At 58.9% G+C, this 26,611-nt stretch overlaps 2 protein-coding genes across 12 annotated transcripts in view; one reads left to right on the top strand and one right to left on the bottom strand.

Annotated features, from left to right (window-relative positions):
• MROH1 (maestro heat like repeat family member 1) overlaps window positions 1-21,968 on the top strand; it is a 51,619-nt gene extending 29,651 nt beyond the window's left edge. For 7 of the 10 annotated variants that reach the window (XM_083448986.1, XM_083448990.1, XM_083448987.1 and 4 more), the window contains exons 18-43: window positions 315-367; window positions 2,155-2,262; window positions 2,523-2,642; window positions 2,788-2,910; window positions 3,446-3,592; window positions 3,709-3,735; window positions 4,999-5,121; window positions 5,566-5,645; window positions 5,988-6,120; window positions 6,528-6,623; window positions 6,942-7,046; window positions 7,804-7,939; window positions 8,806-8,918; window positions 9,159-9,311; window positions 10,442-10,596; window positions 11,462-11,627; window positions 12,477-12,673; window positions 14,402-14,539; window positions 15,441-15,555; window positions 16,598-16,744; window positions 16,997-17,185; window positions 17,780-17,935; window positions 18,038-18,172; window positions 19,552-19,654; window positions 19,784-19,849; window positions 21,304-21,968. In XM_083448986.1, coding sequence (XP_083305112.1) covers window positions 315-367; window positions 2,155-2,262; window positions 2,523-2,642; window positions 2,788-2,910; window positions 3,446-3,592; window positions 3,709-3,735; window positions 4,999-5,121; window positions 5,566-5,645; window positions 5,988-6,120; window positions 6,528-6,623; window positions 6,942-7,046; window positions 7,804-7,939; window positions 8,806-8,918; window positions 9,159-9,311; window positions 10,442-10,596; window positions 11,462-11,627; window positions 12,477-12,673; window positions 14,402-14,539; window positions 15,441-15,555; window positions 16,598-16,744; window positions 16,997-17,185; window positions 17,780-17,935; window positions 18,038-18,172; window positions 19,552-19,654; window positions 19,784-19,849; window positions 21,304-21,389 — 3,170 coding nt within the window. In that variant the 3' untranslated portion in view covers window positions 21,390-21,968. The remainder of the gene's footprint in view (window positions 1-314; window positions 368-2,154; window positions 2,263-2,522; window positions 2,643-2,787; window positions 2,911-3,445; window positions 3,593-3,708; window positions 3,736-4,998; window positions 5,122-5,565; window positions 5,646-5,987; window positions 6,121-6,527; window positions 6,624-6,941; window positions 7,047-7,803; window positions 7,940-8,805; window positions 8,919-9,158; window positions 9,312-10,441; window positions 10,597-11,461; window positions 11,628-12,476; window positions 12,674-14,401; window positions 14,540-15,440; window positions 15,556-16,597; window positions 16,745-16,996; window positions 17,186-17,779; window positions 17,936-18,037; window positions 18,173-19,551; window positions 19,655-19,783; window positions 19,850-21,303) is intronic. The other 3 variants (XM_083448984.1, XM_083448991.1, XM_083448992.1) reach the window with 1 other exon arrangement.
• A 171-nt stretch (window positions 21,969-22,139) lies between these two features.
• The window catches only part of BOP1 (BOP1 ribosomal biogenesis factor), a 64,136-nt gene continuing 59,664 nt past the window's right edge, over window positions 22,140-26,611 (bottom strand). For both annotated transcript variants that reach the window (XM_083449032.1, XM_083449031.1), the window contains 9 exons: window positions 26,389-26,550; window positions 25,796-25,876; window positions 25,498-25,567; window positions 25,250-25,382; window positions 24,064-24,244; window positions 23,574-23,862; window positions 23,234-23,318; window positions 22,530-22,637; window positions 22,140-22,413 (listed from right to left, as the gene is read on the bottom strand). In XM_083449032.1, coding sequence (XP_083305158.1) covers window positions 22,260-22,413; window positions 22,530-22,637; window positions 23,234-23,318; window positions 23,574-23,862; window positions 24,064-24,244; window positions 25,250-25,382; window positions 25,498-25,567; window positions 25,796-25,876; window positions 26,389-26,550 — 1,263 coding nt within the window. In that variant the 3' untranslated portion in view covers window positions 22,140-22,259. The remainder of the gene's footprint in view (window positions 22,414-22,529; window positions 22,638-23,233; window positions 23,319-23,573; window positions 23,863-24,063; window positions 24,245-25,249; window positions 25,383-25,497; window positions 25,568-25,795; window positions 25,877-26,388; window positions 26,551-26,611) is intronic.

Here is a 26,611-nt window from a genome sequence, read left to right on the forward strand (position 1 = left end):
TGTCCACAGGATCCTTCCAGGGAATCTGTGGCGGTAGAAGCAGAAGCAGCCGCTCTATTGGGGGGGTGCCAGTTGTTCAAATATGGCAGGTGTTGGGTCTGCCTCCCAAGCCCAGTTCTGCCATTTCTGTGTCAGGACCCTGAACTGCAGAGCTTTTTTGGAGGGGGGGGGCTTGAGGAAGTCTCCCCCTTGGATGTGAAGAGAAGCCAGTCCCAGCCAGGAGGGGACAGGGTACTGAGCTCGGTGGGTCCTCAGGTATCGTGATGCAGAGCAGGAATCCTTATGCGAATCTCCTCTCCTCCTCTGTCTTCCAGCAAATACGAAGGCTTCTCTGTCCCAGAAGGAATGGGAAGACCGGCTGCTCAAGGTAAGCGAGTCTCCTCCTTCTTCCTCTGAGCCAGGGGCCCCTCGGAGCGGAGCATCAATCCTTTAGAGATATACACTTTTCAAATTTATACACTACATTAGTTTTACAATCCATTTAATATTCCAGAATTTGACTCCCTTCCCCCTTTTTCTGCTGTTCCTTAAATTTATTTAATATCTTCTGCAGATCCAAATTCATTTAACTTGCTCGTAAATATATACTGTTATAAAACTTGCAGGTTATTGTAGTAATCCTTCTAATGTTTTTAATCTGTTTACTAAATATTGAATATTTCCAGATAAATTGTAAACAGATAAAAACAGAGTTGAGCATCACTCTTGATGGTCCACTGGGAGGTTTGCTGACGCCCCTGTCCAGATGCCACGCTCCCTCCCTCCCTCCCTCCCCCAACTCCAGCCTCTTAACCTTGGCTCTGTGACAGTGACGGGGCCCTTGTCTTCCTGGAGAGCGACATGCCCACCTGTGCACCTGAGCAGCGCAATCTGATGCTTCCTCAGCTGTGGTGTAGTGGTTGAGAGCGGTGGACTCGTAATCTGGTGAACCAGGTTCGCTTCCTTACATGCAGCTGCTGGGTGACCTTGGGCCAGTCACACTTCTCTGAAGTCTCTCAACCCCACTCACCTCACAGAGTGTTTGTTGTGGGGGAGGAAGGGAAAGGAGAATGTTAGCTGCTTTGAGACTCCTTTGGGTAGTGATAAAGCGGGATATCAAATCCAAACTCTTCTTCTTTCTGGGTGCCCCCCCCCCCGCGTCTAGGGGGCTCAGGTGATACCCGCCTGTGGTTCTGAGGCTGCAGTCCTGGGCTTCATGCGCAGCTTCTCCCGGCGCACTTGGCTTCCCTCCAGGGCTCTGTGGTGCTTCTGGTTCCTGCAGAGCCTGAGGGGAGGGCAAGGGAGCTTCTGAACGGCTGGATCAGGCCAAAGGGGGCCCATCTGGTCCAGCCTCTTGTTCTCACAGGGGCCAAGCAGGGACCCCAAAGCGAAACTCACAAGCCGGATTCGGGCGCAAGAGCAGCTGTCTCTCCTCTTGCCGTTTCCAGCAACTGCAGTCAACATACCTGATTATTTAAAAAAAAAATTGTTTCTATTGATATACCAAAAAAGGAAAAAAGAAAACAAACATACAAACAGTGATAAAGACAACATTAATTACAAATCAATAAAGCAAAAAGTGGTCGTTGAACGATAGACCCTATTCCTTATTCCAATTATATATTATTTGTTGCCAGTACCCACTTTTATCATAGATTAACTACTTATTGGTTTATCTTAGGCCTCATATCTTTCTTAGAGCTACTACTGAAATTATTCAAATGCTGCGACAGAGTTTAAGCTGCTATAGTTGTTTTTCAAATAAACTTTGAAAACTTCCCATTTTGAGACAAAATCCTGTTTGATCTCCTGGACTTCTTCCTTCCTGCCCTTTGTGGGTCCTCTCGTTAATCCTTTCCTCCGGCATCTTTTATGTTAATCCAAATCTTTTACCCCTCCCTTGTGTCCAAAATTCACCATTACACTACAAGTGTTATTCCAACCCTACTAACAATTTTAACTGTTTACAGTGGTTTTTAAGATAAATTATAAAATTTCCCCATTCCTTATTAAAATTTTGGTCTTCCTGATTTCTGATTCTTCCGGCGATTTTCGCCATTTCGTCGTAATCCACCCACTCGATCTGCCCTTCTTCCCTGCTGGGGACTTTATCGAAATCCTTGGCCGTGCCCTTGGGCCAACGCTCTCCCTCAATGCCAATGCCTCTGCCCACAGTTCCTTCGACAGACCCTGGAGGCCATTTCGGACACACCTTGGACCAGTCAGCTGCTCCTGGAGATGGGCAGACAGCTAAGCAGTTACAACGGGTCTCCTCTGGAGAAGGTCTGTGGCCTGTTTGGGGAAGGGGCAAGGAGAGGGCAGGGCCAGGATCCAACCTCCTGGCTCTTGACCTGGGCTGAGTGATTCCTGCCAGGGGGCTGCGGGGTTGCAGCTCTCTTTAGGCCAGGGACTGCCCAGCTCCCCCTCTCTCCTTGGGGGTCTGCTGTGTCCTGAGGGGCATATTGCAGACAGCTCCTGGTGGGCAGTTGTTACAGCTGAGCTCATATTCCGGCTCTTGTTCCCCTTTTTCTCTTGCGCACCAGAACTTCCTCTACAAATGCATCGGGACGGCCTTGGCTGCTTGTCCAAACAAGGATCTGGTGCGGAAGCAACTCCAGGAGCTCCTGGAAACGGCCAGATATCAGGAGGAGGCCGAGCGAGAGGTGAGGGGGCGGGAATGGCTGCCCAAGGGGTGGGCAGAAGGAGGGCGGCTCTCTGGGCGAGGAGGGGGCCCCTGCCTGGTCTCCTTTGCCTTCCAGCTGGAGCTGCTTCTCTCCCCTGACGCCTGGTCTGCTCCCTTCCCTCCAGGGCCTTGCCTCCTGCCTGGGGCTGTGTGCCATCAGTCACCTGGATGAGACCCTTGCCAAGCTGGAGGAGTTCGTGAAGTCGGACGTCTTCAAAAAATCTGCAGGGCTCTTCAGTATCTTCAAGGTACGAGTGTCACTAAGACACACGTTTTCCTCGTGGGCAGCAGGCGAAAAGTTATTCTCTGAGGTGTTTGAAGACTGTTTGGTTCCGTTACTTTAACTGGAGATTCAGGCCCTGTCCTGTTTATCTTTTTTAAAGGGCCAGTGTTTGTACAATACCCAGATGGATCTATGCGAGAGCTTATGTATTCTAAGCATAATTAACTTGTAACAACTAAATATCTAGAGAGAACATGTATGTGTATGTATGTAAATATGTATGTAAGTAAATTGGACAAGATTAGCATCAATTATAAAATATAATGATGATGATGATGATAATAATAATAATTTTATTTATACCCCACCCTCCCCAGCCAAGAGACCGGGCTCAGGGCGGCTAACAACCAATAATAAAAACAAGTTGATTAAAATACAACAACAAAAAAAGATTAAAATACAACATTAAAATGCAGCCTCTTCACAGAATAGATTGCTGCTTGAAATCAGTGATCCAGAGCCGACTCAACCCGTAACTCTCCCCCCCCTTCCCCCTCCAGGATCGCAGTGACAACGAGGTGGAGAAGGTGAAGAGCACCCTCATTCTGTGCTACGGCTTTGTGGCCAAGCACGCCCCCAAGGAGCTGGTTCTGGCGCGGATCGATGCCGACATCCTCCGCAACATCTTCCTCTACTTCAACACCAAGGTGAGCCTGGGGTCTTGGGGTCAGGCGTGACCGGGGGGCGGGAGGAGGGCAGCCTCAGTGGCCTCTCAGTCCTGGCCTCCTGGAGGGTTAATGCCTGTCTCCTTTATTTTGTCCAGGTTCTGGGAATAAAAGTAGAAACCAAGGTACAGTGTCAGGCCCTTGGCTCGCACTCGCTCTGTCCTCTCGGTCTGCCTCTCTCTCTTCTCTAGTCAGCTCTTAGGAGGAAGGCTGGGGGGCAAGGCTCCCTGCCCCGTGGCTCCCATTGGTTTAACTGGCACAACTGGTGCCTGTCTGTCCTGTCAAGGCCAGGATGAGCAAGCTGGTGGCAATCTCCTGCCGCACAGAAGAGGGTCCCTGAATCCCACCCCTTCCCAAGCCCCCCTCTGGTCAGAAAGGAACTGGTCCCTGGTTTGCCAGCTGATCCTGGAAGCGCAGGCCTGGTCTGCCGAGGGCAAGCTCTGGGCAAGCTCTTGCCTGCCTCTGCTGCTGCTGCCGCCCCCTTGCAGGGCTTTGGGCAGCTGGTCCACAGAAAGGGGAAGGGCTGTGTAGCTCAGTGAGGAGAGCATCTGCCTTGAAAGGAGAGGGTTCAGTCCCCCCGGAATCTCCTGGTATGGTTGGGAGAGACACTTGCTTGAAACCCTGCAGAGCCACGGCTGCCGACCAGCCGTGCCAACCAGGCAATACTGAGCTTGATAGACCGGTATACGGCAGCTCCCCATGTCAAGGGCATCATAAAGGGGCTGAGGCAGTTGCCCACTTTCTAACTCTGCCCTCACCCCCAAGGTGAGGCTGAGGCCCCCAGTGCCCCTGGAAAGGGGTGTGTGTTTGGGTGTGTGTGCCCATTGCAAGGAGTCTCGCACTAACATTTTTCTTCTGGTCTGTCCTTTGCACTAATCTCTCTGGTGGGGTCACGCTGGGTGGTTCTGAGATGCTGGCCTGGAAGCCCAGTTGGCACTACGTCCTCCTCCCATCACTGGGGGGGGGGTTGACCTTGAGGCCCCCGGCAGTGAGGGCACTCCTGAGCAGAAGAGCCCAGGGCAGCAGAACCAGACTTGCTTCCGAGCAGCTGGAGGTTTGGCCAGGGCCCCCTTTGATCCCGCCTCCCCTGGAGCTTTCTTTTCTGGGGTGTGTCTTTGCTTTCCTCTGCCAGGCAGAGAAGGGCCTTGGGATGGAGCACCCCCTATTCTGGCCACGTTTCAGGGGGAGGCGGGTGCTCAGCCCCTTCCATATTCCTCCTGCCCGTGGCCTTCCTCTCCTGACCACGCCTGCCCCTCTGGGCCTGCCCTGGGCTGGGCAGTTCTCACCCATGTGGGTGGGTGGCAGTTGACCCTCCCGCCTCCGAGCGAGAGAGGGGCTGTGAGGCTGGCTCTGGTGCCCTCAGTCCCACCCTGCATCTTTGCCCTCAGGACCTGATGCTGAAGCTGTGCCTCATCCGGAGCATCTGCCTCATCTGCCAGGCCATCTGCAACAGCACCCAGTCGGGCGACTTCACCTTCTCCCGCAAGGCGGAGCTGGTTTCACAGATGATGGTGAGGAGAGGATGTTGCCATGGATGGGACCTGCAGCCGTTTCTGGCCTGTGTCCTCCTCACCTGCTCCTCCCGTTTGGCTCTCAGTTTAGCCTTGTCTCCCAAGCCCTGAGCATGCCCATGGCAGGAGAAGGAGTGACATGCTGCAGAGTGCTCTGAGCCCGTGCAGAGTGCATTCCCCTCCCTGTCTGGGGCCCAGTTTCTCTGGGCCGCCTGCTCCATCTGCAGAGGGGTCCTAGGTGCAAGGGGATGTACTCTTGCTGGGTTGTGAACCTTGGCCGCCCCTCTTCCTCCTTCGTGCAGCTTTGAAGACGGCTGCCTTGTCTGTCCTTCTGATCCACCTCCGCCTCTCCCACAAGGCTTGCAGCGTGGGGAGGGGCGTCATCCCGGGAGGGGCAAGGGGCTGTGGCAGCCGGCCTCCCTCCTCACGCTTTCTCTTCCGCAGGATTTTATCAAGGCGGAGCCTCTGGACTCCCTGCGAACTCCCATCCGCCAGAAGGCGATGACGGCCTGCATGTTCCTGGTGTATCCTTTGCCCCCCCCCCCCAGCCTGTATCTGAGGCACAACTGGGAACACCAGCCGGGAATGCCACAGGGTGCCCAGCTGAGGTTTTTTGGGGGGGATTCAGACTTGGGGGTTTGCTGAGAGGTTGGCCAGGAAGCCAAGAGCTGTCTGGCGTCCAGCTGGTCTCTTTGGCCGCCGATGCTCCTCCAAACCTGTCTAGCGCATCTTCCATAAAATGAACTGAGCCCACCAGATCTGAGAGCCACACATGAATGGTGCTTTGGGTGGAGCTCTTCCCTTTCCTGCCCCTAGGGGTGCCCCTGCTCAGGAGTTTTTCCCAGGCCCCTTAACTTGCTCTGCAGGGTCCTGGAGCCGCCTCTGAGCGAGGCTGAGAAGGCTGAGCTGGTGGAGACCTGTCTGGGCAGCGTCCTCCCTCTCCCCCTGCCGGAAGCCCCCAGGGAGAAGGACGGGGGGCTGGAGGCTGAGCACAAAGAGGTACGGCCGGACGGAGCTCCCTCTGCCTCCCTCTGCTGCTTTGTTGGGCATGCAGGGACGGGCTCTGGCAAGCACCTGGTTGCCCTTGTCCAGGTGGCACTGGTGGAACTCCTTGCCGCAGGTCGACATGGTTCCTCCTCTGGCGTTTGTCAACCGGCCCCCCTCCCGGGGGAGTTCCAGGTGGCTGTGAGTGGGGGAGCTGCATCCCTGGGTCCCCTCCGCTTGGGCCTGTGCAGATGGGCCTTTGGCGCCCAGGACGGGCAGGGGCAGAGACCCTCCCAGGAGTGTCTCTGGGCTCCACAGGACATGGGACTGGGCTTCTGGGGTGGGGTGGGGGGTGGGAGAAGCTGTGTGGAGCTTTCGCACCCAGTGGGAGGCATCACCTTCCCTTCCTTTTCCACACTCAGCCTCTGTGGTGCGACACCCTCCGTGCCCTCAAGGACCTGCTGAAGAGCATCCTGCACAGACACATGACGCCCCACGGCCTGCAGACCATGTTTGAGGTAGGGGGAGCAAGGAGAGAGGCCCAGGGGGCTCCCACAGCCCTCCTATGGTGGGTGGGCCTTGCGCATTGAGCAGCCGCCCTGGCCCACCGGTGGCAGTCCCTGGAGAGAGGGGGAGGCATCCCGTCTGCCCCCTTCTTCCCCACCCTCTTGCTCCAAGACACCAGCTCCCTCCTTCTGGGCAAAGGGCTGAGAGATCTTTCCTCCCAGGGCCACCCTTTGCCCGGCCTCTGCTGCTGCCTTCCGGGGGCTCTTGCGAGGGGACCCTCTGTGGGATCTCTCAGGCCGAGCTGCCATTTCCGCCCTCTCCCTCCGCAGCACCTGAGCCCCTGGATCAAGTCCACCAAGGAGCACGAGAGGGAGCGAGGCGTGGAAGTGAGCGCGGCTGTCTTGGAGTTCTATCGGGAGAAGCTGAACGTCAACGTGAGTTGCCTGCCTTCCCCTCCCTTCCGCAGCCACAGGGCTGCCTTTGATTTGCTTTGCAGCCTCAGTCCAGTATACCTGAAGGAGCGCCTCCACCTCCACCATTCTGCCCGGACACTGAGGTCCACCTCCGAGGGCCTTCTGGCGGTTCCCTCCCTGCGAGGTTACAGGGAACCAGGCAGAGGGCCTTCCCGGTAGTGGCACCCGCCCTGTGGAACTCCCTCCCATCAGATGTCAAGGAAATAAACTACCTGACATTTAGAAGACATCTGAAGGCAGCCCTGTTTAGGGAAGCTTCTAATATCTGATGAATGATTGTATTTTAATGTTTTGTTGGAAGCTGCCCAGAGTGCCTGGGGAAACCCAGCCAGATGGGTGGGGTATAAATAATAAATTATTATTATTATTATTATTATTATTATTATTATTATTATTATTATTATCATTTGACGGGAGGGCATTCTGCAGGGCAGGCCCCTTCTGTGCCAAAAGAGCTCCCGATGCAAGCCAAGCTCTTGCAAGAGTGGGGAGCCACCTGCTGCCTTGCACAGAGTTTGGGGCTCTCTCTGGCTCCTGGGGGGCTCCTGTGAGCCCTTGGCCCTGCTGGCTTGCGTGAGTTTGACCGACAGCGGCTCAGGTTGTTGTTGTGGCCCAGTGCTGCCCCCTTGCGGGGACTGTAACTGGGGCATGGCATGGCAGCCCCCTTGCCGCCGTGCTCTCAATGGGCCTCCTGGTGCCCTGTGTTCCTTGTGCCCAGACGGTGGTCCCTTTCTACAACGTGGGGCTGCTGATTGCGCTCTTCGCCCCCCGCTGCACCGACTCCCTGGCCGGCACCCGCCAGCACGCGGTCGACTGCGTCCACAGCCTTTTGTACATCCAGCTGTACTATGAGGGTAAGAGCCAGGGCCAGCGCTTGTTTCTTGGGGGGGGGGTAGGGGTGGCAAAAGCGCGAACCTTCCTGGTGGGATCTCTCTGTCCCTCCCTCTCCTCCTGTGTAGGGCCAGCCTGGCCTCTGCAATACTTGGCTCTGCCAAGGCTGAGTTCAAGGGGCTGGTTCAGGTGTAGGAAGCCTTGCGCGTCTTGGCACCAGGATCCCTAACAATCTCCCACCCCTTCCGTACCCCAATCTCGGGGGCCCCTGCAGATCCCATCTCCCCAGGAGGGCCCCTTGCATACGATGCACAAACAGGGGCCCCCCCCGCCCCATGTGATCTCCCTCCTGTGACATCCCATACAGGGGCCTTTCTGGGGCCCAATGAGGACTTTGGTTTGTCGACCAGCCTTTTAAGTGATTTGCTCGTCTCTGTATCTGGACTTGACATTTCATTCATGTGTTTCTATTGTCAAACTTTACAGAAAGCAATTCATTAAAATCCCAAATTCATCGAAAGAGTATTTTAACCAGGGCTTGCTCCCACCTCCTGGCTCCCACCGGCCTTGTTTTTCCTGGTGGGGGGAAAGCAAAATGAGTGGGAACTGGAGAACTTGATCTCTCCCTTTCCCTTGAACTCGCTGGCACTCAGTCCAGTCCCCCCCCCCAAAAGATGAAGAGCAGCGGTTGTTTGGGGTGCTGGTTCCTTCTCTGGACAGCAGAGGGGGCTATATCGCTTGCGCCGGCAGGAGCTGCTGGGATTGCCAAGGGGGCTTGCCGGGGGGGGGGGGGGAGATGGTCCTGGAAGGGCAGCTGTGTAGCCCAGATGGGCAAAGCCGCCCCCCCCGATGCCCCCAAAGACCTGGCTGCCCTTCTCCGTCCGCGCAGGGTTTGCTCGAGATCACAAGGACGAGTCTCTGGAGAAGCTGAAAGCCCTGAAGACCGGCCTGAGAGACCCCGACGTCAACACCCTCTTCCAGGCCTGCTGCAACATAGCCCAGGTGGGACCATGAGATGCTCAGCCTGGGCGGGGGGGGGGTGCTTGTTGCCCGAGGGGGTGGGGGGCTTCCCTTTGGTCTCTTGGGGCAGCTGGGCCGGTTCCTTGCCTGATGAGTTCCTGTCCTCCTCCTTTTAAGGTATTTTAAATATTTGTTGGAAGCCGCCCAGAGAGGCTGGGGAAGCCCAGCCGGATGGGCAGGGTACAAATAATAAATTATTATTATTATTGCTTGGCCCAACAGGTAATAGCCAAGCGCCTCCCCCCCGACCAGCTGCTCAGCCTCCTCCTCTCCATGCTGGAGGGCTTGGCGGATCCGGACAAGAACTGTTCTCGCGCAGCCACTGTGGTGGTCAACTCCCTCCTGAAGGAGCGCGGGGCTGTCCTGCTGGAGAAGGTGAGGCGGAGGTGGGGGGGGGCTCCCCTCCCTCCCTCCCACCTTGGGCTTTTGAATGTCCATGGGTGCTAGGAGGAGGGCTGGGGGGGGCTCTCCCTGGGTTGGGATCCTGGGTCTTTGGGGCAGAGGCTCAGCGGGCTTCTCTGTGCTGCCCCTTCTTAATGAAAGAATTGTAGAATTGGAAGAGACCCCCCCAGCCAGGGTTGTCTAGTCCAACCATAGCTGTCAACTTTTCTTGCAAGGAATCCTATTCGGAATAAGGGAATTCCCCATAAAAAAAGGGAAACGTTGACAGCTCTAAGTCCAACCCCCTGCAATGCAGAGGTTGCTACTAAAGCATCCCTAACGGGGTTCCCCTGTCGCAGGTGTTTCAGTTGTGATGTGATTCCTGCATTCTTGGAGAGCCAGTGTGGTGTAGTGGTTAAGAGCGGTAGTCACGTAATCTGGGTAACCGGGTTCGTATCTCCGCTCCTCCACATGCAGCTGCTGGGTGACCTTGCGCCAGTCACACTTCTCTGAAGTCTCTCAGCCCCACTCACCTCACAGAGTGTTTGTTGTGGGGGAGGAAGGGAAAGGAGAATGTTAGCCGCTTTGAGACTCCTTAAAGGGAGTGAAAGGCGGGATATCAAATCCAAACTCTTCTTCTTCTTCTTCTTGTAGAGGAGTTGGCAACAAGTGCCAAGTGTGTGTGGGGGGGGCCTCTGCAGCGGCATTGAGGCAACGGGGACTCCAGAAGCCCTTACGTGCCCCCCCCCCCCAGGACAGTGGTTCTCCACCTGTGGGTCCCCAGATGATGTTGGATTACACAGTGGCGTAGCATGGGTTGTCAGCACCCGGGGCAAGGCAAGTAATTTGCGCCCCCTAACCCGTGGATTTGCGCCCCCTAACCCCCAGATGTTGCGCCCGGTGCGGCCGGCCCCCCCTGCACCCCCCACGCTACGCCACTGGGATTACAACTCCTATCATCCCTGAGTTCTGGCCTTGCTATCTAGGGACGATGGGAGTTGTGGTCCAACAATTCTGGGGACCCCCAGGTGGAGAGAGGGTGGAGCTGAGGGGTCCCTCCTTCCTCCTGCTCTGCCTGAGGGGTGCCTGTCGCAGCAGCCTCTGAGCCCCCTGTGCCCCTGCAGGTGCCGGAGATCCTGGCGATGGTGCACTCCAAGCTGCAGGAGGTGGAGGAGGAGGCTGTCCGGAAGGCGGCCCAGCAGACGGTCCACATCCTGGCCACGCAGCACAAGGCCGCCGTGGTCTCCAGCCTCCTGGGCAACCCTCTGCCCTTGGACAGGTAGGCGGCACCTGCGTCTGCCGGAGCCCTTTGGCCAAAGCCTTTGCCGCTGCCGCCGCAGCTGCTCCTGGTGGCCCTGCTGCAGGGGGGGCTTCTCGCCCCCCAGGGTAAGGAGGTGGCGCACAACCCTCAGGAAGGCTCCGGCCGAGGTCAGCCAGGCCAGGAGGAAGCCCTGATGCCGCCCAAGGGGTCTCTTTCTCCCTTGACCCTTCACACGTCTGCTTCCTGCAGCCCAGAGGGTCTCTCCTGCCAGGGCTCTGGCTGTGGCTCTGGGGAGCCCCTCTTGAGTTCAGCCCCAGGGGCTACGAGGCCAAGCGGGGGAGGGACCTCTGCTGGGTCAGGAGCCAGAAGACCCTGAGACTGAGCATCCTGGGCTGGCAGAGCCCCTGTATCTGGCTGGTGCCTGAAAGCATGGGACTTCCTGTCTCCCAGAGCAAGCTTGTCCCCCTGCAGCCATATAATAATAATAATAATAATAATAATAATAATAATAATAATAATTAATACCCCACCCATCTAGCTGGGCTTCCCCAGCCACTCTGGGCGGCTTCCAACAAAAGATTAAAAATACACTAAAACATCAGTCATTAAAAGCTTCCCTAAACAGGGCCGCCTTCAGATGTCTTTTAAAAGTCTGGTAGTCGTTTTTCTCTTTGATATCTGCTGGGAGGGCGTTCCACAGGGTGGGTGCCACCACCGAGAAGGCCCTCCACCTGGTTCCCTGTAGATTCACTTCTCGCAATGAGGGAACCGCCAGAAGGCCCTCGGCGCTGGACCTCAGTGTCCAGGCTGGACGATGGGGGTGGAGACGCTCCTTGGCCTGGGGAGCCTCTGACGCTGGCCTTCTCCTCCTTCCCCATTTCAGCTGCAGCTGCCTGATGTGGCGGGCCCTGGCCTCGGAGCCCCCCCTCGCCACCCAGGTCTTGGAGCTGCTGCTGGAGAAAGTGAACCGGGACGTCCCCTACAAGGAGAACAAGAGTTTCTTGCGGGGCAGCAGCTCTGAGCGCGTGGCCACTTTCTTCCCCCTGGCGGTGAGTGTCCGGCCGGCTTTCTAAGAAGCCCTCCTCCTCCTCCTCCTGCTGCCTCTTCCTTGCCCCCCCGCCCCCCACACCTGGGCTGCTGCCGCGCCCCCTCCGCTGCCCTCATTTCCTCCCCTCGGGTGTCTGTGCCAGGCCTGGTCCCTGGAAAAGAGGCCTTGCCATATAATGCCTATTAGCGCTAATCTGCCGGCTCATAAAGGCCCTCTCAGGTGTTCGTCCTCCAGGGAGATCGCTTTGCGTTTTATCCCCCCAAGAAAATAAACGCCGCCACTTGGCAGCTCTGTGAGCAGGAAAGCAGCTGTGAAAATTTCCTCCTCCTCCGCCGAACCAGACGCAGATGCCAGCGGATCCGTCATGCTTGAAAGCCGACCCCGGCCCCAGCATCCCCCCCCCCCCGGCCCACCCCAGGGCCATTGTTCAGGAGCAGCCCAGCCTCTCCGCTTTCAAGTGGCCACGGCAGCGAGATGCGACACACAAACACACACCCACACACACACACAGGAGTGTGTCTGCTGTGGTTGCTTGACCCCACGGAGTTCTGCTTCAGCCTTCAGACCTGTGCGTTGCTCTTCAGCCCCACCTGCCTCCCAGCAGCCAACACTGGGGGGGCCCCCAGGAGCAGAGCAGGCCCATCTCTCCACACTGGCCGGCAGCAAGGCTCCCGGGGTTTCCTGCAGGGTGGGGAAAGGGGGGACCTCCTGCCCCCCAGAAAGCCCCAGGGACGCCTCCATCCTCCCAGGGACATTTGAGCCCTCTGCCTTGGGGGCAGCCTGCTTGAGCGCCCCAGGGTGCCTCTCCCGGCTCTTGGTGCCCCTCCTGACCTCCCCCTCCCCCCTCCAGGCCACCTGCGCTCTGCATGAGATCATGTCTGTCCCGGAGTGTGGCCCAGCCATCGTGGGCCTCTACGCCGAGCTCTTCGTCTCCCTCCTGCTCCGGGTCAGCTGCGCGGTGGGCGTCCATCTCCCCAAGAACATGCAGTCCAAGGAGAGGAAGAGCGCCGGCCGCGGGCAGCCCCTCCGGCCGCTGGACCCCTGCAGGTACCGCTGGGCCAGCCCCCTCAGCTGCTGCCTCCCTCTACCTGCCATGTGGAACTGATTTTGTTGGGGGTTTGTTTTTTTCACCAACACGGCAGCGGCGGCAGCGAGGTCTCCGCACATAATCTGATGGTTGGGTAATGCGCCACGGCCCATAACGTATTAGGTATGAAGGCAGGCCTGACCTCGGCGGGGGGATTAGCTCCCCCCTCGCTTTCCACACACTCGCCTCCCCCTAAATCAGGAAATATTAAATCGCTCTTCCTGTTGCAGCCTGGCTTGTGGTTTTCGCCTTCGCATTCTTTGCATGGTGCGTGCAGAGGTGCCCTCGCACTCTCTCTCTCTCACGGCTGCCGGGTTGGGTTACGTCTGCCTCTCCAGCAAGGCAGGGAGGAGCTGCTCAGGGCTGCACAGGCCAGGGAAGCGTTTTCCTGAATAAAAATTGAATTTTTTGGGGGGTGCACATTCAGAGCAGCCCTGCTGTGAATCGCTGAGAGCCTGGCTCTCCCCCCTGCGACAGGCAGAGCAGCAGTGCTGTGGATGCCTTGTCCCGGGGGGGGGGCACCTCTGGCCATCGCCTGCACTTCCTTCATCCACTCCCTGCCCCTCCTCAGGGAGGTGGGGCTTGCTTTTTGGTTTCTGTGGGGCAGTGTCAGACGCAGCAGGTGTTTCCCCTGCGTGTGGTCTCCTGCGCCACTTGCATCGGCTGGGGGACGACCCTGCGCCCCCTGGCTCCCCCTGGCACCTTGGCCTGGCAGTCAGCGGCTGCACTGGGTGCTTCAATTTGACCGTGTTTCTTAATGGTGTCGACGCCCGTCCAGGGGCCACAGCGGCACTCGCCTGCCAAGGGTGGGAGGGAAGGGTCTGTTTGGCCAGGGGGTCCCTTGGCCCGTGTGCCTGTGGGTGCTCACCGCTTCTACGCCATTTCAAGTTGGCTGCTCCACTTAGAAGCCCGCAGGGTCAGCCTCCCAGGGGTGGCGGATGCCCCTCGCTGGCCTACCAGCAGGCAGGGCACAACTTTGGCTTCGCTGCCCCAGCTCCTGGCTTCCTTTCCCTGCGCCAGAGAGGGGGAGCCTGCCGTCCTCCAGAGGTTCTTGGACTCTCAGCAGGGCCAGTGGAAAGGGATGCTGGGAGTCCAGCAACATCCCTGGGGGGCCACAGAATCACCCCCCTCCCCGGTTCGAGTTGGCAAACTCCCTTGGTGTGTTCCACGAGAGCTGTGTGCAGACAGCAAACAGATTCCCAACTGGTTGGTGAGCCGGATCCTGGCAATGACTGGAGTCTCCATGCCAGGTCCCCCCCCCCCCACGTAGCCAGGCTGGGTCCAGAGAAGGGCACCTGTCTCTCCTCTCGGACGCTGGTGGAGAAGAGCAGGCTGCCCTCCTGGTCTGTGTGCGAATGCTGGTTTCCTGCTTTGGAGGACCCCAAATCATCATATCCTCCCCTCGTATTTTGGGCTTAGTGTGACAGGACAATGGAGGTTTTCCAGATGTCACGCTCCGCTCACGGCGCAATAATCCCACCCCCATAAAACACTAATGCAGGCAAAACCTCCTCTGAGCAGCCGCGCCAGCCGCCCGGGGCTTCTTGGCATTGCGGCCGACAGCCTTGAGCACCTCCAAGAGGTGCCTGGGGTGGCAGGAGCCACGGATCCGGCCCCTCTCCCCCCCTCCCCTCTCTCAGAGGCAGAATCGAGTGGACCTTTTCTCTCTCTCCCCCCCCCCCCCCAAGCTCTGCCGTGGAGACCCTCAAGGCCATGCTGACACAGGGGGGCAGCGAAGAGGTGGCCAGGGCAGTGTCGGCCTCGGGCGGCTGGGAGTCCCTGAGAAGCGTGGAGAGGCACCATGATGGCGTTGCCGTCTTGGCCAGGTGAGCGGCTGGGTGGCAGGCAGAGGTGGCTCTGCCCGCTTGAGCCCATCTCCTGGGGCTGCCCTGGGCAGGGGGACGTGGCTCAGCTGGAAGAGCCTGGGACCAGTTCCTGGCCTCTCCAAGGTATAGGTCAAGGGACCCCTGACCATTAGGTCCAGTCGTGGCCGACTCTGGGGTTGCAGCACTCACCTCGCTTTACTAGCCGAGGGAGCCGGGTGCAGCTTTCGGGTCATGTGGCCAGCATGACTAAGCCGCTTCTGGTGAACCAGAGCAGCGCACGGAAATGCCGTTTACCTTCCCGCCGGAGTGGTACCTATTTATCTACTTGCACTTCTTCGTGCTTTCAAAGTGCTAGGTTGGCAGGAGCAGGGACCGAGCAACGGGAGCTCACCCTGTCACGGGGATTTGAACCCTGCTCGGCAAGCCCTAGGCTCTGTGGTTTAGCCCACAGCGCCACCCGTGTCCCAGACTCTCGCCAAGTCACGCACAATTAGGCCAGGAGCGGAAGGGGCTCTTGTGTTGAGATGCTTGCTGCAATCCCAAGAAACCTGTTTGCCAATCCCAGAGACATACATCCTGTCCTGTTGCCCTGGCGGCGGGCAGCAGTCAGTCAGTTCTGGTTATCTCTCTTTGCCCCCCAGGCTCTTGGCTACTGAGCCTCCCCATTTGGCCCCGGGGCTGAGCGGAGCTCAGGGAGATGGCAGGGAGACAGGAGAGGAAGAGCCGCTGGGCTGAATCTCCTGGCAGGGAGTTATTGGGAGGGGGAAGCAGTGCTGGACATGGGAGCCCCTTCCCCTCCCGCTTCCCAAGGAGCAGAGCTGGCATGGGGGGGGGGGGGCTGCCCCCTACGTGGCGAGAGGCGTTCTCAGTTGGGGTGGGTGCTCTCTCCTTCCTTCCGCAGCGCCATGGCGAAGCACGCTGGGCCCAAGCTGCCCCTGATTGTGAAGACCCTCTCCCCCATGCTGAACAGCATCTATGACAGCCAGCGCTTGACCACCACGGCCTTCTTTGCGGAGGTGGGTCCACGAAGGGGCCGGGGGTCCTGCTGTTGGCCTTAGCCAGGGTGGGCAAGGCAGTAATGAGAGGGGAAACTGCAAAGGGGGGGACTGCCAAGAGCTTCTAGTCTGGCGGTGTCTGTGTGTGTTGTGGCCATGGACCCCTCCCTGGAGACTCTCCGAATATTTGTCCTCTCCCCCCACCCCTGACTAGTAGACTGGCAGGAAGGTGGCCAAGGGGGGCCCCTCCCTAGCCAAGACTGCTGTTTAAGCAGAACCTGGGAAGCTGCCTGTCCCTGTCCTTATTGCCGGCACTGACTGGCAGCAGCAGGAACGGCTGCAAGTGGGGACTGAACCTGGGACCCACTGCATGCAAGGCAGGGGCTCTGCCTCTTAGCTCCCTTTTTCCCGCCAGAGGGAAGCCTGCCCCTCAGCCCCAGCAGCCAGCAACGCAGCGCTTCATCGCTCCTGCCATGCCACTCTGAGGAATGGGGTCCAGCTGCTGTGTCAGGCCCCCCCCCTGCTGCTGTAACCCCTATACCTCCTTGCCCGACTCCCCACTTCCAGCTGGGGCTTTCCAAGTGGCCTTGTCGCTGCCCGGCTTGATCCTGGCTCATAAACTACCTATTTACGTCTCCGCTGATGGAGTGGCCTGGGATTGAGCGGTGGGGAGTCCTGTGGCTGGATGTGGGCCCAGAGCCGAAGGGCTGGCTGCCTGCCTGGGCCTGCCGTCCGGCTGAAGCTTTAAAATAGCAGCTCTGAGAAGCAGGCGCCTGCGCCCCCCCCCCCCAGGAAGGTGATGAGGTGTGAGCTGCCCTCCACTCTCACCCGATGCGCCAGGGACAGAGGGAGGCGTCTGGCCAGGAAAGGCTCCGAGGCAAGAGAGCAGGGCTGGGGGGGGGGGGGCTTGGTCCTTCTCCCTTCTTGTCTGACCCTGAGCCCTGGGGAGCCTCCTCTGGAAGGTGGGGGGTCCTGGGGCACCTCAAGGGGAGACTCAGACTCTGGGGAGGGTGGCCAGTGTGTCTCTGGCTGTGTCTCTGTGTTCACTGCTTGTGCTTTTCAGCTCCTCAGCAGCAACGTGGTGAACGACCTGGTCCTGCTGGCGTCCGTGATGGACAGCATGACGGCCCGGCAGAGGGACCCCTGCACCTCCGTGCGGATGCTGGCCCTGCGTGGCTTGGGCAACATGGCTTCGGGCTCGCCGGAGAAGGTGAGGGCGGATGCCGGTGGATGCCCGCTCCCGGGAGGGCACCTTCCCTTTCCTCCTCCCCAATATCTGCCAGGACGAGGCTGCTCTCGCTTGGGCAGAGCAGGCACAGGAGGGGTGCCAGGGTGGGCTTTGGCCCTGGCCCCCTCTGGATCAGTGCTGCCACCCTGGTCTGAGGGGCAGCAACTGCAGCAGAGGCGCACCCATCCCTGGCACTGCCACTGATGGTGCCTGGTGTGTGCCCCCCCCGCGCAGGTGAGGCGTCACGGGGCTCAGCTCCTGGCTTCCATGATGAACGGCATGGACGACAAGGACGACCCCCACAGCCTGGTGGCCCTGGAAGCCATGGGGGGCCTTGCCAAGATCCTGGGCTTTCTGGAGGAGAGGGACGTCCGCTCCATGCTGCTCCACATCGCCATCCGCATCCGGCCCTTCTTTGATAGCGTAAGCGCTTCCGGGAGGGGAAGCTGGCCTGGATGATGCCCTGGCCAAGGGGCTGCTGGGGCAGAAGGCAGCTCAGCCCCGGGGGGACGGGGGGGGGGACAGCATGCCAGAGCTCTTCCTAAGGCAGGTTTGGGTCCTTCCCTGCTGGTGGGGATCCTGGTCTGTGGCTGGGGGGAGGAGCTTGTGTTTAATAAGAATAATATTAATATTAATAATAAAAATAAATTTTGTTTATACCCCACCCTCCCCTGCCAGAGCCAGGCTCAGGGCAGCTAACTACATTAAAAACATAATAGGGGAAAGAAAAGGGGAAAAAAGAAAAAATAAACAATTTAAAATACAGGTTAAAATGCAATTTAAAATGCAGCCTCATCAAAGCCATAAGGGGAGGGATACGTAAGGGTCAGACTGAGTCTGAACCGAAGGCCAGGTGGAACAGCTCTGTCTTGCAGGCCCTGCGGCAAGATGTCAAGTCCCGCAGGGCCCTGCTCTCTTGGGACACCACCCTGAGAAGGCTGGATGGCAGAGGACAGGCAGGGCCCTCCCTGGGCCGCTTTTGCCACAGCCCAACAGCTGGCGCTGCTTCGCTTGCAGGAGAAGCACGAGCTCCGCCGATCGTCCATCCTCCTCTTCGGCCACCTGACCAGGTTCAGTGCCGGCAGCTGCGAAGAGGCTTTCTTTGAGCAGATCCTGAATGGGCTGGTCACGCTGCTGCTTCACCTGCAGGACCCAAAGCCAGAGGTCGTCAAGGTGCGTGTCTCTTCGGTTGGAGGGGCTGTGGCTGGCACGGGGCGGGGGGGCAGGATTTGCTCTTGGGGCAGCTGACAGGCCGCCCCCACGTTCTCCTTGCAGGCTTGCAAGTTTGCCCTGCGCCAGTGTGGCCCCAGCATGGGCTGCCCCGTCCTTTGCGACATGTTCCAAAACCACCTTCATGAGGACCGGAGCCTCCACTATGGCGAGTTCATGAATGACGTCTGCAAACACCTGGTGAGTATGAAGTGGGGGGGGGGGGTAGCGGAGACCCTGCCTGAGCAGAGCGCATGGCCCCCAAGCCCCCCCTCTGAAATGGCACAGCAAGGGGTCCCCCTCTCGGCCCCAGAAATGTTTTTCCTTTCCTTCTTGTCCAGAGACCCCCTTTCCCTCCCCGGGCAACTGGCAGACACCTTTTTAAATTTTACCCAGTCTGTCTCTGGACCACTGCAATGCTTTTACAGTGGTACCTTGGGTAACAGACGCTTCAGGTTACAGACTCCGCTAACCCAGAAATAGTGCTTCAGGTTAAGAACTTTGCTTCAGGATGAGAACAGAAATCGTGCTCCGGCGGCCCGGCGTCAGCAGGAGGCCCCATTAGCTAAAGTGGTGCTTCAGGTTAAGAACGGTTTCAGGTTAAGAACGGACCTCCGGAACAAATTAAGTACTTAACCTGAGGTACCACTGTATTATCATCTACCCCCATGTTTTTTGGTTTTAATGTTTGGAAAGTCACTGGGATATTTTTCTAGTGAGTGCCTAGCAATAATAATAATAATAATAATATATTATTATTTATACCCCACCCATTGGGCTGCGTTTCCCCAACCACTCTGGGCGACTTCCAATCAAATGTTAAAAACAATACAGCATCAAGTATTAAAAACTTCCCTAAACAGGGCTGCCTTCAGATGTCTTTTAAAGAGAAGATAGGTGCTTATTTCCTTCACATCTGAAGGGAGGGCCTTCTACAGGGTGGGTGCCACTACCGAGAAGGCCCTCTATCTGGTACCCGGTAACCTCACTTCTCGCAATGAGGGAACCAGAAGGCCCTCGGTGCTGGACCTCAGTGTCCGGGCAGAACGATGGGGGTGGAGATGCTCTTTCAGGTATACAGGAAGTCTAATAAATGATATTTTAAACAAGCAGTTAAAAGGCAAGATAAACTACCTTGGTTTATGCCAGGCCAGATCCCCCATGAAGCAGGTAGCCTCACGCAGCCCGAGGGTTGTGACAACCGAGATGGCAAAGAGCGGCCTTGGTGCCCTGGCAGAAAAGGCTCTGTTGCTCGTGCCCGTCTTCCAAATCGGACGCTGAGCAGAGCCTCGGACGTTTGCCCTGAGAGCTCAGCCGGGCTCATGGGGGTGGAAGCCGTTCTTGAGAGGTCCTGCTTAGGGCTCTAAAGGACTCCAAAGTGGGCTGGGGAACAAATGGGGCGGCCAATGGAAGCAGAACATCCCTTAGTCTTGGTGATGTTGGGAGGGGGGTGGAGAAGGGAGATGTCTCTGCTGCTCCCCCTTCCTGCGGGGGCAGGTGGACGGACTCTCCCGAGGGGGGGGGTCTCCCCTCCAGTGCCGACTGCTCACCTCCGCTGGGTCTCCCCTTCCTCTTGGCAGATGCAGTCTTACCCCGACACGCTGAGTCGCCTGGTGGCCACAAACCTCTTCTACTTCAAGAGCAACTGGCCGGACATCCGGGCGGCTGCCCCCATGTTCGTAGGTGAGGCGGGCAAGGGGCACCCTGAGCAGAGCGGTTCCTGGCCACCCCTTTGTCCCACAGCTGGGTGGGCATCAGGGGATTTGCCCCTTCCATTGCCCTGAGCGTCACCCTCTTGCCCTCCCCTTCCAGGCTTCCTTGTTCTCCACGTGGACAGAGAGCACAGCCAACAGCTGGACCTGGATGAGCTCATTGCCGGTGAGTCTCAGGGCTGGCGCAGGACGCTTTGCCGCCCGAGGTCTCCCCCTCCACCCAAGGCCAGCTCCTGTCCCTTTGGCAGCTGAGGCTGGGTCCTTCCTGCTGTGGTGCCCTTCCAGGGTACTAAAAAATTGGTGCCCCCTGGCAGGGGTGAGGGCGGCAGCTCCTGGGGGGGGGGGGGCTTTTGCTAGGCTTGCCTTGCCCTTGCAGCTGGGCACTGGGGTTCTGGGGTAGAGGCGCAGGTGGCAGAGGCTGGCAGGGAAGTGTCTCCACCTGAGGTTCAGTGGAGGCAGAGTCGGCCTTGACACCCATCTCGGAAGGAGGCGGGAAAATGCAGGTCACGGACCAAGCCTGCGTGCTGTGCTAATGGGCCAAATGTTCTTCCTTGGGGACCGTTGCCCCCTTTATTGGTCTTCCTATACAAGGAGGTTGTTAATGAGGGTGGTGTCTATAGGGAGGTGGGAACTGAAGAGAGCTGGAATCCTTCCTGCAAAGTGCAGGCAGCACACGGCCAGGGACCACCCGGGCATTGCAGGCGAGGGCTGCCTGTCCTTTGGGGGGGAGATGGGGGGCCACCTGCACCTCTGGCTGCCCTCAGGCGTGCTGGGGCTGGAGGCCCAGCGATGTGAAGTGGGGCGATCAGACATGCCCAGTGCATGTCCCTCCCTGAGCAGGGACCTGCCATTCAAAGCGCAGCAGAGGAAGCCAGTTTGAGTAACGAACTTTCCTGGATTTCGGGGCTGTTTTTCCTTGTCAGCAGTGACCTCATCGCTTCGAGTAAGACTCGGAAAATCTCTGAGCTTTCCAGCAGAGCTTAAAAACCACTAAAAAAGGGAAAACTATCTTTCCGTTGGCTGTTGGAGTGGTCCTGAAGAGAGGCCCGTCTGTTTGCCGGAGTGGGGGATGCAATGGGGGAGCGGGGAGGCCAGGCTCCGGATGGGGTCACCGCAGCTTCCCGTATTGAGCGGGAGGCGCTCTGCCTGCCAGCGCCCCCGGGGGGAGCTCCTGCAGCTGGCCGGTGCTGAGCCACGGGAAGCGGCTCTGCACATAAATCAGGCCGCCTCGTTCGCTCTGCAGGGACGCGAGAGTCTCGGATTTGCAGTGTAAACATGCTACTGGAAAAATATTATTGTATCTCTGCTGCTCGAGAGGAACTCTTGGCGTGCGCTCCCCTTTGCCGTTGGGTCTGTGCCAGCAGGCGGAGCGGCCCGGGCCCTTCAGAGGCTCTGGCGGGGTTTGCCAGGCTGCGTGCTGTCTGGCCCTCCAGGTCGCAGAGTGGGGCTCTGGCTCCCAAGCAGGATAGGGCCCAGTTGGGGGTCTTGGGATGGAGGAGTCGGAGGGCACACGGGAGGCGAGGATAATAAGGGCCACTTGGGCCCAAGCTTGCGTCTTGCGCAGCGAAGGGGTTTGTTTGGCTTCTTGCTGATGGGCTCTGCTTCCCCCCCCCCCCCCAGCTCTGACTGTGCTGCTGAAGGACCCCGTGACAGCCGTGCGGGTGAAGGTGGCCGAGACCCTGGGCCGCCTCGTCAGGATTGCTTGAGGGCCTCCAAGCATCCCGTGTGGGACCCTGTCAGGACGTCTTCACCGGACGATCTTCCTCCCTGCTGCACCTCAAACCCGCCTTGGCCTACAGGAGGCCTCTTCCAGGCACCTCACGTCTTCCACAGCACTCACTGAAGGCCGTCCGCCTGGGGCAGGGGAGGCCCACGACCCCAGGACTCCTCCGGCGGTGCCACGACCCCCACTTGTACAGTCTGCAGTCACGTGTCCCAAGCGCACCCCCCCCCCGAGGGACAGGCCAGAGCTGCTCTGCATGAGCCGGCTGGTCCAGGCCCCAGAGCACAGAAAAACCCTTTCCAGTGCTGCCTCTTCCACCTCCACGGGCTTCTCCCTCTCTCCCCCCATCAGGTGTGGACGATCTTCTTGACACGGATCTGGGACTTTGGGGAGAAGCGGGGGCACTTCTCCCACTGTGCACAGAGGAACCAGCAAGACCCCTCCCCTCCTGCACCCTCCTGCCCCTTCCAAGAGCTTCCACAGGTTCATCCATTGTTCCTCAGTAGAATTTGTACATAAAACCAGACAACCTATTTTTAATAAAGTATTTACTTCTCAGAAACGCCGTGTCAAGGCTTCCTTGGCTATTGGGGGCCAGTACTTTGCATAGGATTTTGTAGACCTGCTCTGGAGGGTAGGACTCGAACCCATGGCTTCAAGTTACCAAAAAGGAGATGCAAACTTTCTGAGGGTAAGAGCTGTTTGACAAGGACAAAGGAGCCCATCCACGATCATGTATCTAAACCATTTAATCATAAAACAAGTATTTCAGGCTTCAGTCTCTGCCCAGGGCACATCCGCTGCTGCCCTGGGAAAGCCAGTCAGGATGCGCAGTCCCACCCGGGGAGGGAGGTTACGTGAAGAGCCGGACGGTGGCATCTGCGCCTGCAGAGAAGACCCAGGGCTGGCTGGGGTGGAAGACGACGTCCAGGACCCCCAGGTCGTGGGTGAGCGCGTGGCCCTTCAGCACTTTCACCGGAACGATGAGCGGATTCTGAAGCAGGTCACTGCATTGGGGGGGGGGGGAGGGAGAGGAGTTTGATTCCCTCTCACACACCAGCTCTTATGCAGGAGGTTTTCCCCCAACAATCCTTCCACCCCCCGCCCTCACCCTCCTACTCACTTGTAAACCATGCCATGGCAAACGATGACGCTGCCGTCGTCTGAGCCAGAGGCAAAGAGCGGGTAGTGCGGGTGGAAAGCCACAGCCCTCAGCGCTGCCTTGTGGTGCCTGCCGGGAGAGAGAAGGTCAGCCTCATCCAGCCACGGCGGTGCTCCTCTGTTGCTTCCCAAGCCCCAGTGGGAGAACCTCCGCGCAAGGAAAGGGCTGGGGGGTTTCTTTGCCTCGCACCCCTCCTTCTGCCAGCAAGCGTGTGTGAGAGGGAGACGCAGTAAATCTGCACAAAAGTGAGTCCACAGTGGGATAGAGGCAGGGAGTCTGGCCAAGGGAGGTCAGCCTCGCACTCGAGCAACTATCCTAAGGGCTGCTGCATCTCTGGAAATGGGCGGCCATTGTAAGATCCCTTTCAGGGCCATTCCCAAGACCACAGGGCACCACCGCCTTGCGGGAAACCTGTTTTACTTCTCTGCATGGGGAGGGGTTATGCTGGCGAATGGGGGTGTGAACTGAGACCCGTCCAACTTCCACTGGGAGGCAACAGCTGGGGGCTGAACCTGCCTGCCCCCCTCTGCAGCCACACAGGCAGGAAGAGGGCATCGCCAGTCAAGGGCAGCAGCAGGTCTTTGGGTGGGAAAGGGGAGCCTAGAGGCCCTCCACCCAGGTCCACCTTGGCCCTGCACCCATCCCTGGCTTCTCTGCTGACTGACCTCAGCACCCGGTAGGGCTTGGTGGACAGGTCCAGATCAAACCAGGCAAGTTTGCTGTCGTAGCTGCCGCAGATCAGGTTGTCACCTGAGGGGGGAAGGAAGCAGGGAGCCTTCAGCAGGGGCCTCTCCCCCCAAGGACGCCTGAGCGCTGCGGCTCCAGTCTGGCCTCGGTGGGCGAGGGCAGCACCCAGGGGAGGCATAACTCATCAAGTCCTCTGGGGCAGTGGGCACGCATCTCCCCCCCCGGAGGGCCCACCATGCCCACCCCTGTCCAGCTGCCCCCTGTGTGCCAAGTGGGCGTTCCTGTGGACGCTGCTACCGCTGCCCAGGCTCCGCTCACCTGCCGGATGGAGGGCCACACTGGAGACCCACTGGCAGTTGGCGTGCAGCTTCTTGGTGAGCTCCTGCTTGAGGAGGTTGTAGACGCGGATGAAGCGCTGCGTGGCCACGAAGAAGAAGGGCCTCAGCGGGTGGAAGAGGACGCGCTGCACCTGGCCCTTGCTGCGCCGGAAGGGCGCCTGGCTCCAGCGCTTGCTGGCCTGGTGGATCAGCACCTGCAGGTGGCTGTTGTCCTGCACCACCGTGGCAAAGTAGTCGCCTTTCGCGTGCCAAGTCACCTGCTTCAGGGACTGCGGGAGGGAGGGAGGCAAGACAAGGCTCTGGGTGTGTGCAGGCAAACATCACCGCACACACCGTTTCTTAGATGTGACATAAATAAGGTTCATAAGCAGAGAGGTGGCTCCCCTCCTTGCTTTGGGCTTAGCAGAGCAGGGAGAGCCCAGCCTCCTCCCACCCTGGGCTTCAACGCCCCCCTTCCTCTCCTTGGGTACCTTCCCATGCCGGACAATGAGGCGCACGCCCCGGCTCCTCTCCTCTCCGGTTGCCTCCTCCCAGGTGACAGGCTGTGGCCGCTCCTCCTCAGGGGGCACGTAGCCATCCAGGAGCTGGTCAGTGGCCCCATACAACAGCTTGTCCCCAAGGCTGGGGTTCACCAGGAGCACCGACTGCTCCCTGCAAGGCGGGGAATGGAAAAGGTGAGGAGGAGGAGGACATGGTGCTTGCTGGGTCCCAGCCAAGGCGGCCTGGAGCTGCCCCTGAGGTGGGTCTGCAGAAGCCCCCAGACGAAACCTGGCGTGTGGCGCAAGGACTGAGTGTGGCTGGGCGGGATCAGAAGGGGCTCCTCAAGTCCCACGTTCTGGGCCCAGTTTTCCTGGCTGTACTGAAAGCTGCCAAAAGGGGGCATGCAAACATTTTAACAGAAGGAACCAGAGGCCGGCCAGACGTGCCACAGGTTCCCCACAAGCAGGACATGATGGGCGTAGCCCTCTTCTGCTGTCCACCCCTCCAAGCCTTTTGGTGGCACAGGCTGCCTCTGCCCCTGGAGCCCCCATCCAGCCACCCTGTGCAAGGCTGTCCTTCCTCTGTGCACGAACCCTCACAGCTCTCTTTTGGAGCTGCCTAAGTGGGTGCTCAGCGCATCTTGCAGCAGCAACAGACCCCAGATGGGGGGGGGGGGGCATGCTGTGTGAAGAAGGGGCTCCTCTGTCTCCTGGCAAGCAGCTTCATGGGACGACCTCCCTCTCCCCCTGCCCAGAGTTTGAGGATCCTGGGGGTGTCTGTGCACTTGTCCTCTCTCAAGAGTTCACAAACTACGCTGTCACCTCCCCCCCCCCACTGCTTAAGAGTGGCCCCATGCAGAAGGGTCCCAGGGTCTTCCCCATGGCAGGTCACCTTCCCAGCTGCACCATCTCCGCCTTTTGAGGAGGTGGCAGAACCGTGCTCAGCATCTCTAGCTGAACTGCCACAAGGTTTGCGTAAAGGCCCTGCCAGGGGGACATGGGCAGTTTTGTTTGTGACCCCAAGCAGGAGCTGGCCTTTCCCTTAGGATCCCTTTTGTGCCATTCACCCAGCCCAAAGAGCCCTGTCTGCAGGTCCTCCAGAGACCCTGCTGCCTTCCCTCCTCCGCCCTGAAGGATTCTCCGCCTCGGCTGCTCCCAGAAGGGAGAGGCTACTCACACGGCAATGCCCACCAGGCAGACGGTGGGGTTGGGGTTCCAAGCCAAGCTCTTCACTGCGCCTTCCACTGGGAGGGTCTTCACACACCGGGCTGTGCAGACCTCCCAGAACTTCACCGTCCCGTCATCGGAACCTGCACAACCCCAGGCACAACCAGGGTGAGGGTGGGCAGGGGTAGGTGGCCCCTGCTCCCCTCCCCACCGAGAAGCGGCTTGTGCTCCCGGTGCCCGTCCAGAGCTGCTGCTTACCTGAGGCCAGCCACTGTCCACTGGGGGAGACGCTGAGGCAGCGCACCAGGCTGGTGTGGCCACGATAGACCTGGCGAGAGAAGGAGGGGAGTGAAGCAGGCAAGGAGGCTGGAAGGATGGGCCAGAGACTCCTCACACGGCGCTCTCACTGCCCATTCCATTGACCAGGGCAGTCCTGGACCCCTGGCTGTCTCTTCCCTCATTTACAGACTTGACTTCTATGCCCTGCTCCGACCCACAGCATAAAAGCCAGAGGGGGGCCCTGCCTCCCCTTGGTGGGGTCCCTCCGAAGCCTTACCAAGGCCTGCACGGTGGGGAACGGCTGCAGATCCCGCGGCTTGGGCAGTTTGGGGATCAAATCCTCAGGATCCACGTTGACCTAGAAGAGAAGGAAGCTGTCAGCAAACGGCATGCCAAGGGCTCCCGCCTCCCACGGGGCCCTCTGCTCCAGGAAGGCAGCTTGCCTTAAGCGGAGAGGCCAGACTGCTTTGTGCAGGCTCCCAGGAGGGCATATCTCTGCCACCTCCTCCTTCCAGAGGAGATGTCTGCCTCTGGAAGCCGGAACGACCTTCGCAGGCTCAGCTTTGTGACTGCCGAGACCCCTGCCACTCTCCTGCACACCAGCATCTCAGGTGGCGACTCTGTTCCAGTCCTGCCCCTTAACTGCCTTGTGTTATGGATGTTTTGATGGAACTGTTCCACTGTGGATTTTAATTTGGTGTGGATTTTGTACTTGCAAGCCGCTTAGGAGCCATCTGGGAAGGTGAGTGGCATATTCCTTCATTTGTTCATCTTCCTGTCCCACTCGGGGGAGGCAGGCAGGCCTTGGTCCCAGCCGACCTGCCTTCCCGGCCACCCCCACCCTGGGAGAGACCCGCGGCTTCTACATACCCGCATCTTCCTCTGGCGTGGGCAGAGGTAGAGGTCCAGGCAGCGCTCAAAGCGCTCGTGGATGAAGCGGGGGTAGGCAGGCACCCGGCGAAGACAGTCATGCCGGCGGGGCACAAAGTTCAGCTTGCGCTCCGAAGGCTCCTGCTGCTCCCAGGCCAGCTTCTGCAGGAAGAGGGAGAGAAAGAGGCCGAGGTCACCTGGAGATGGGACCCCAGGAGACCCT

This window comes from Podarcis tiliguerta (genome assembly GCF_965153285.1).
Source record: "Podarcis tiliguerta genome assembly, chromosome: 7".
Classification (NCBI taxonomy): domain Eukaryota; kingdom Metazoa; phylum Chordata; class Lepidosauria; order Squamata; family Lacertidae; genus Podarcis; species Podarcis tiliguerta.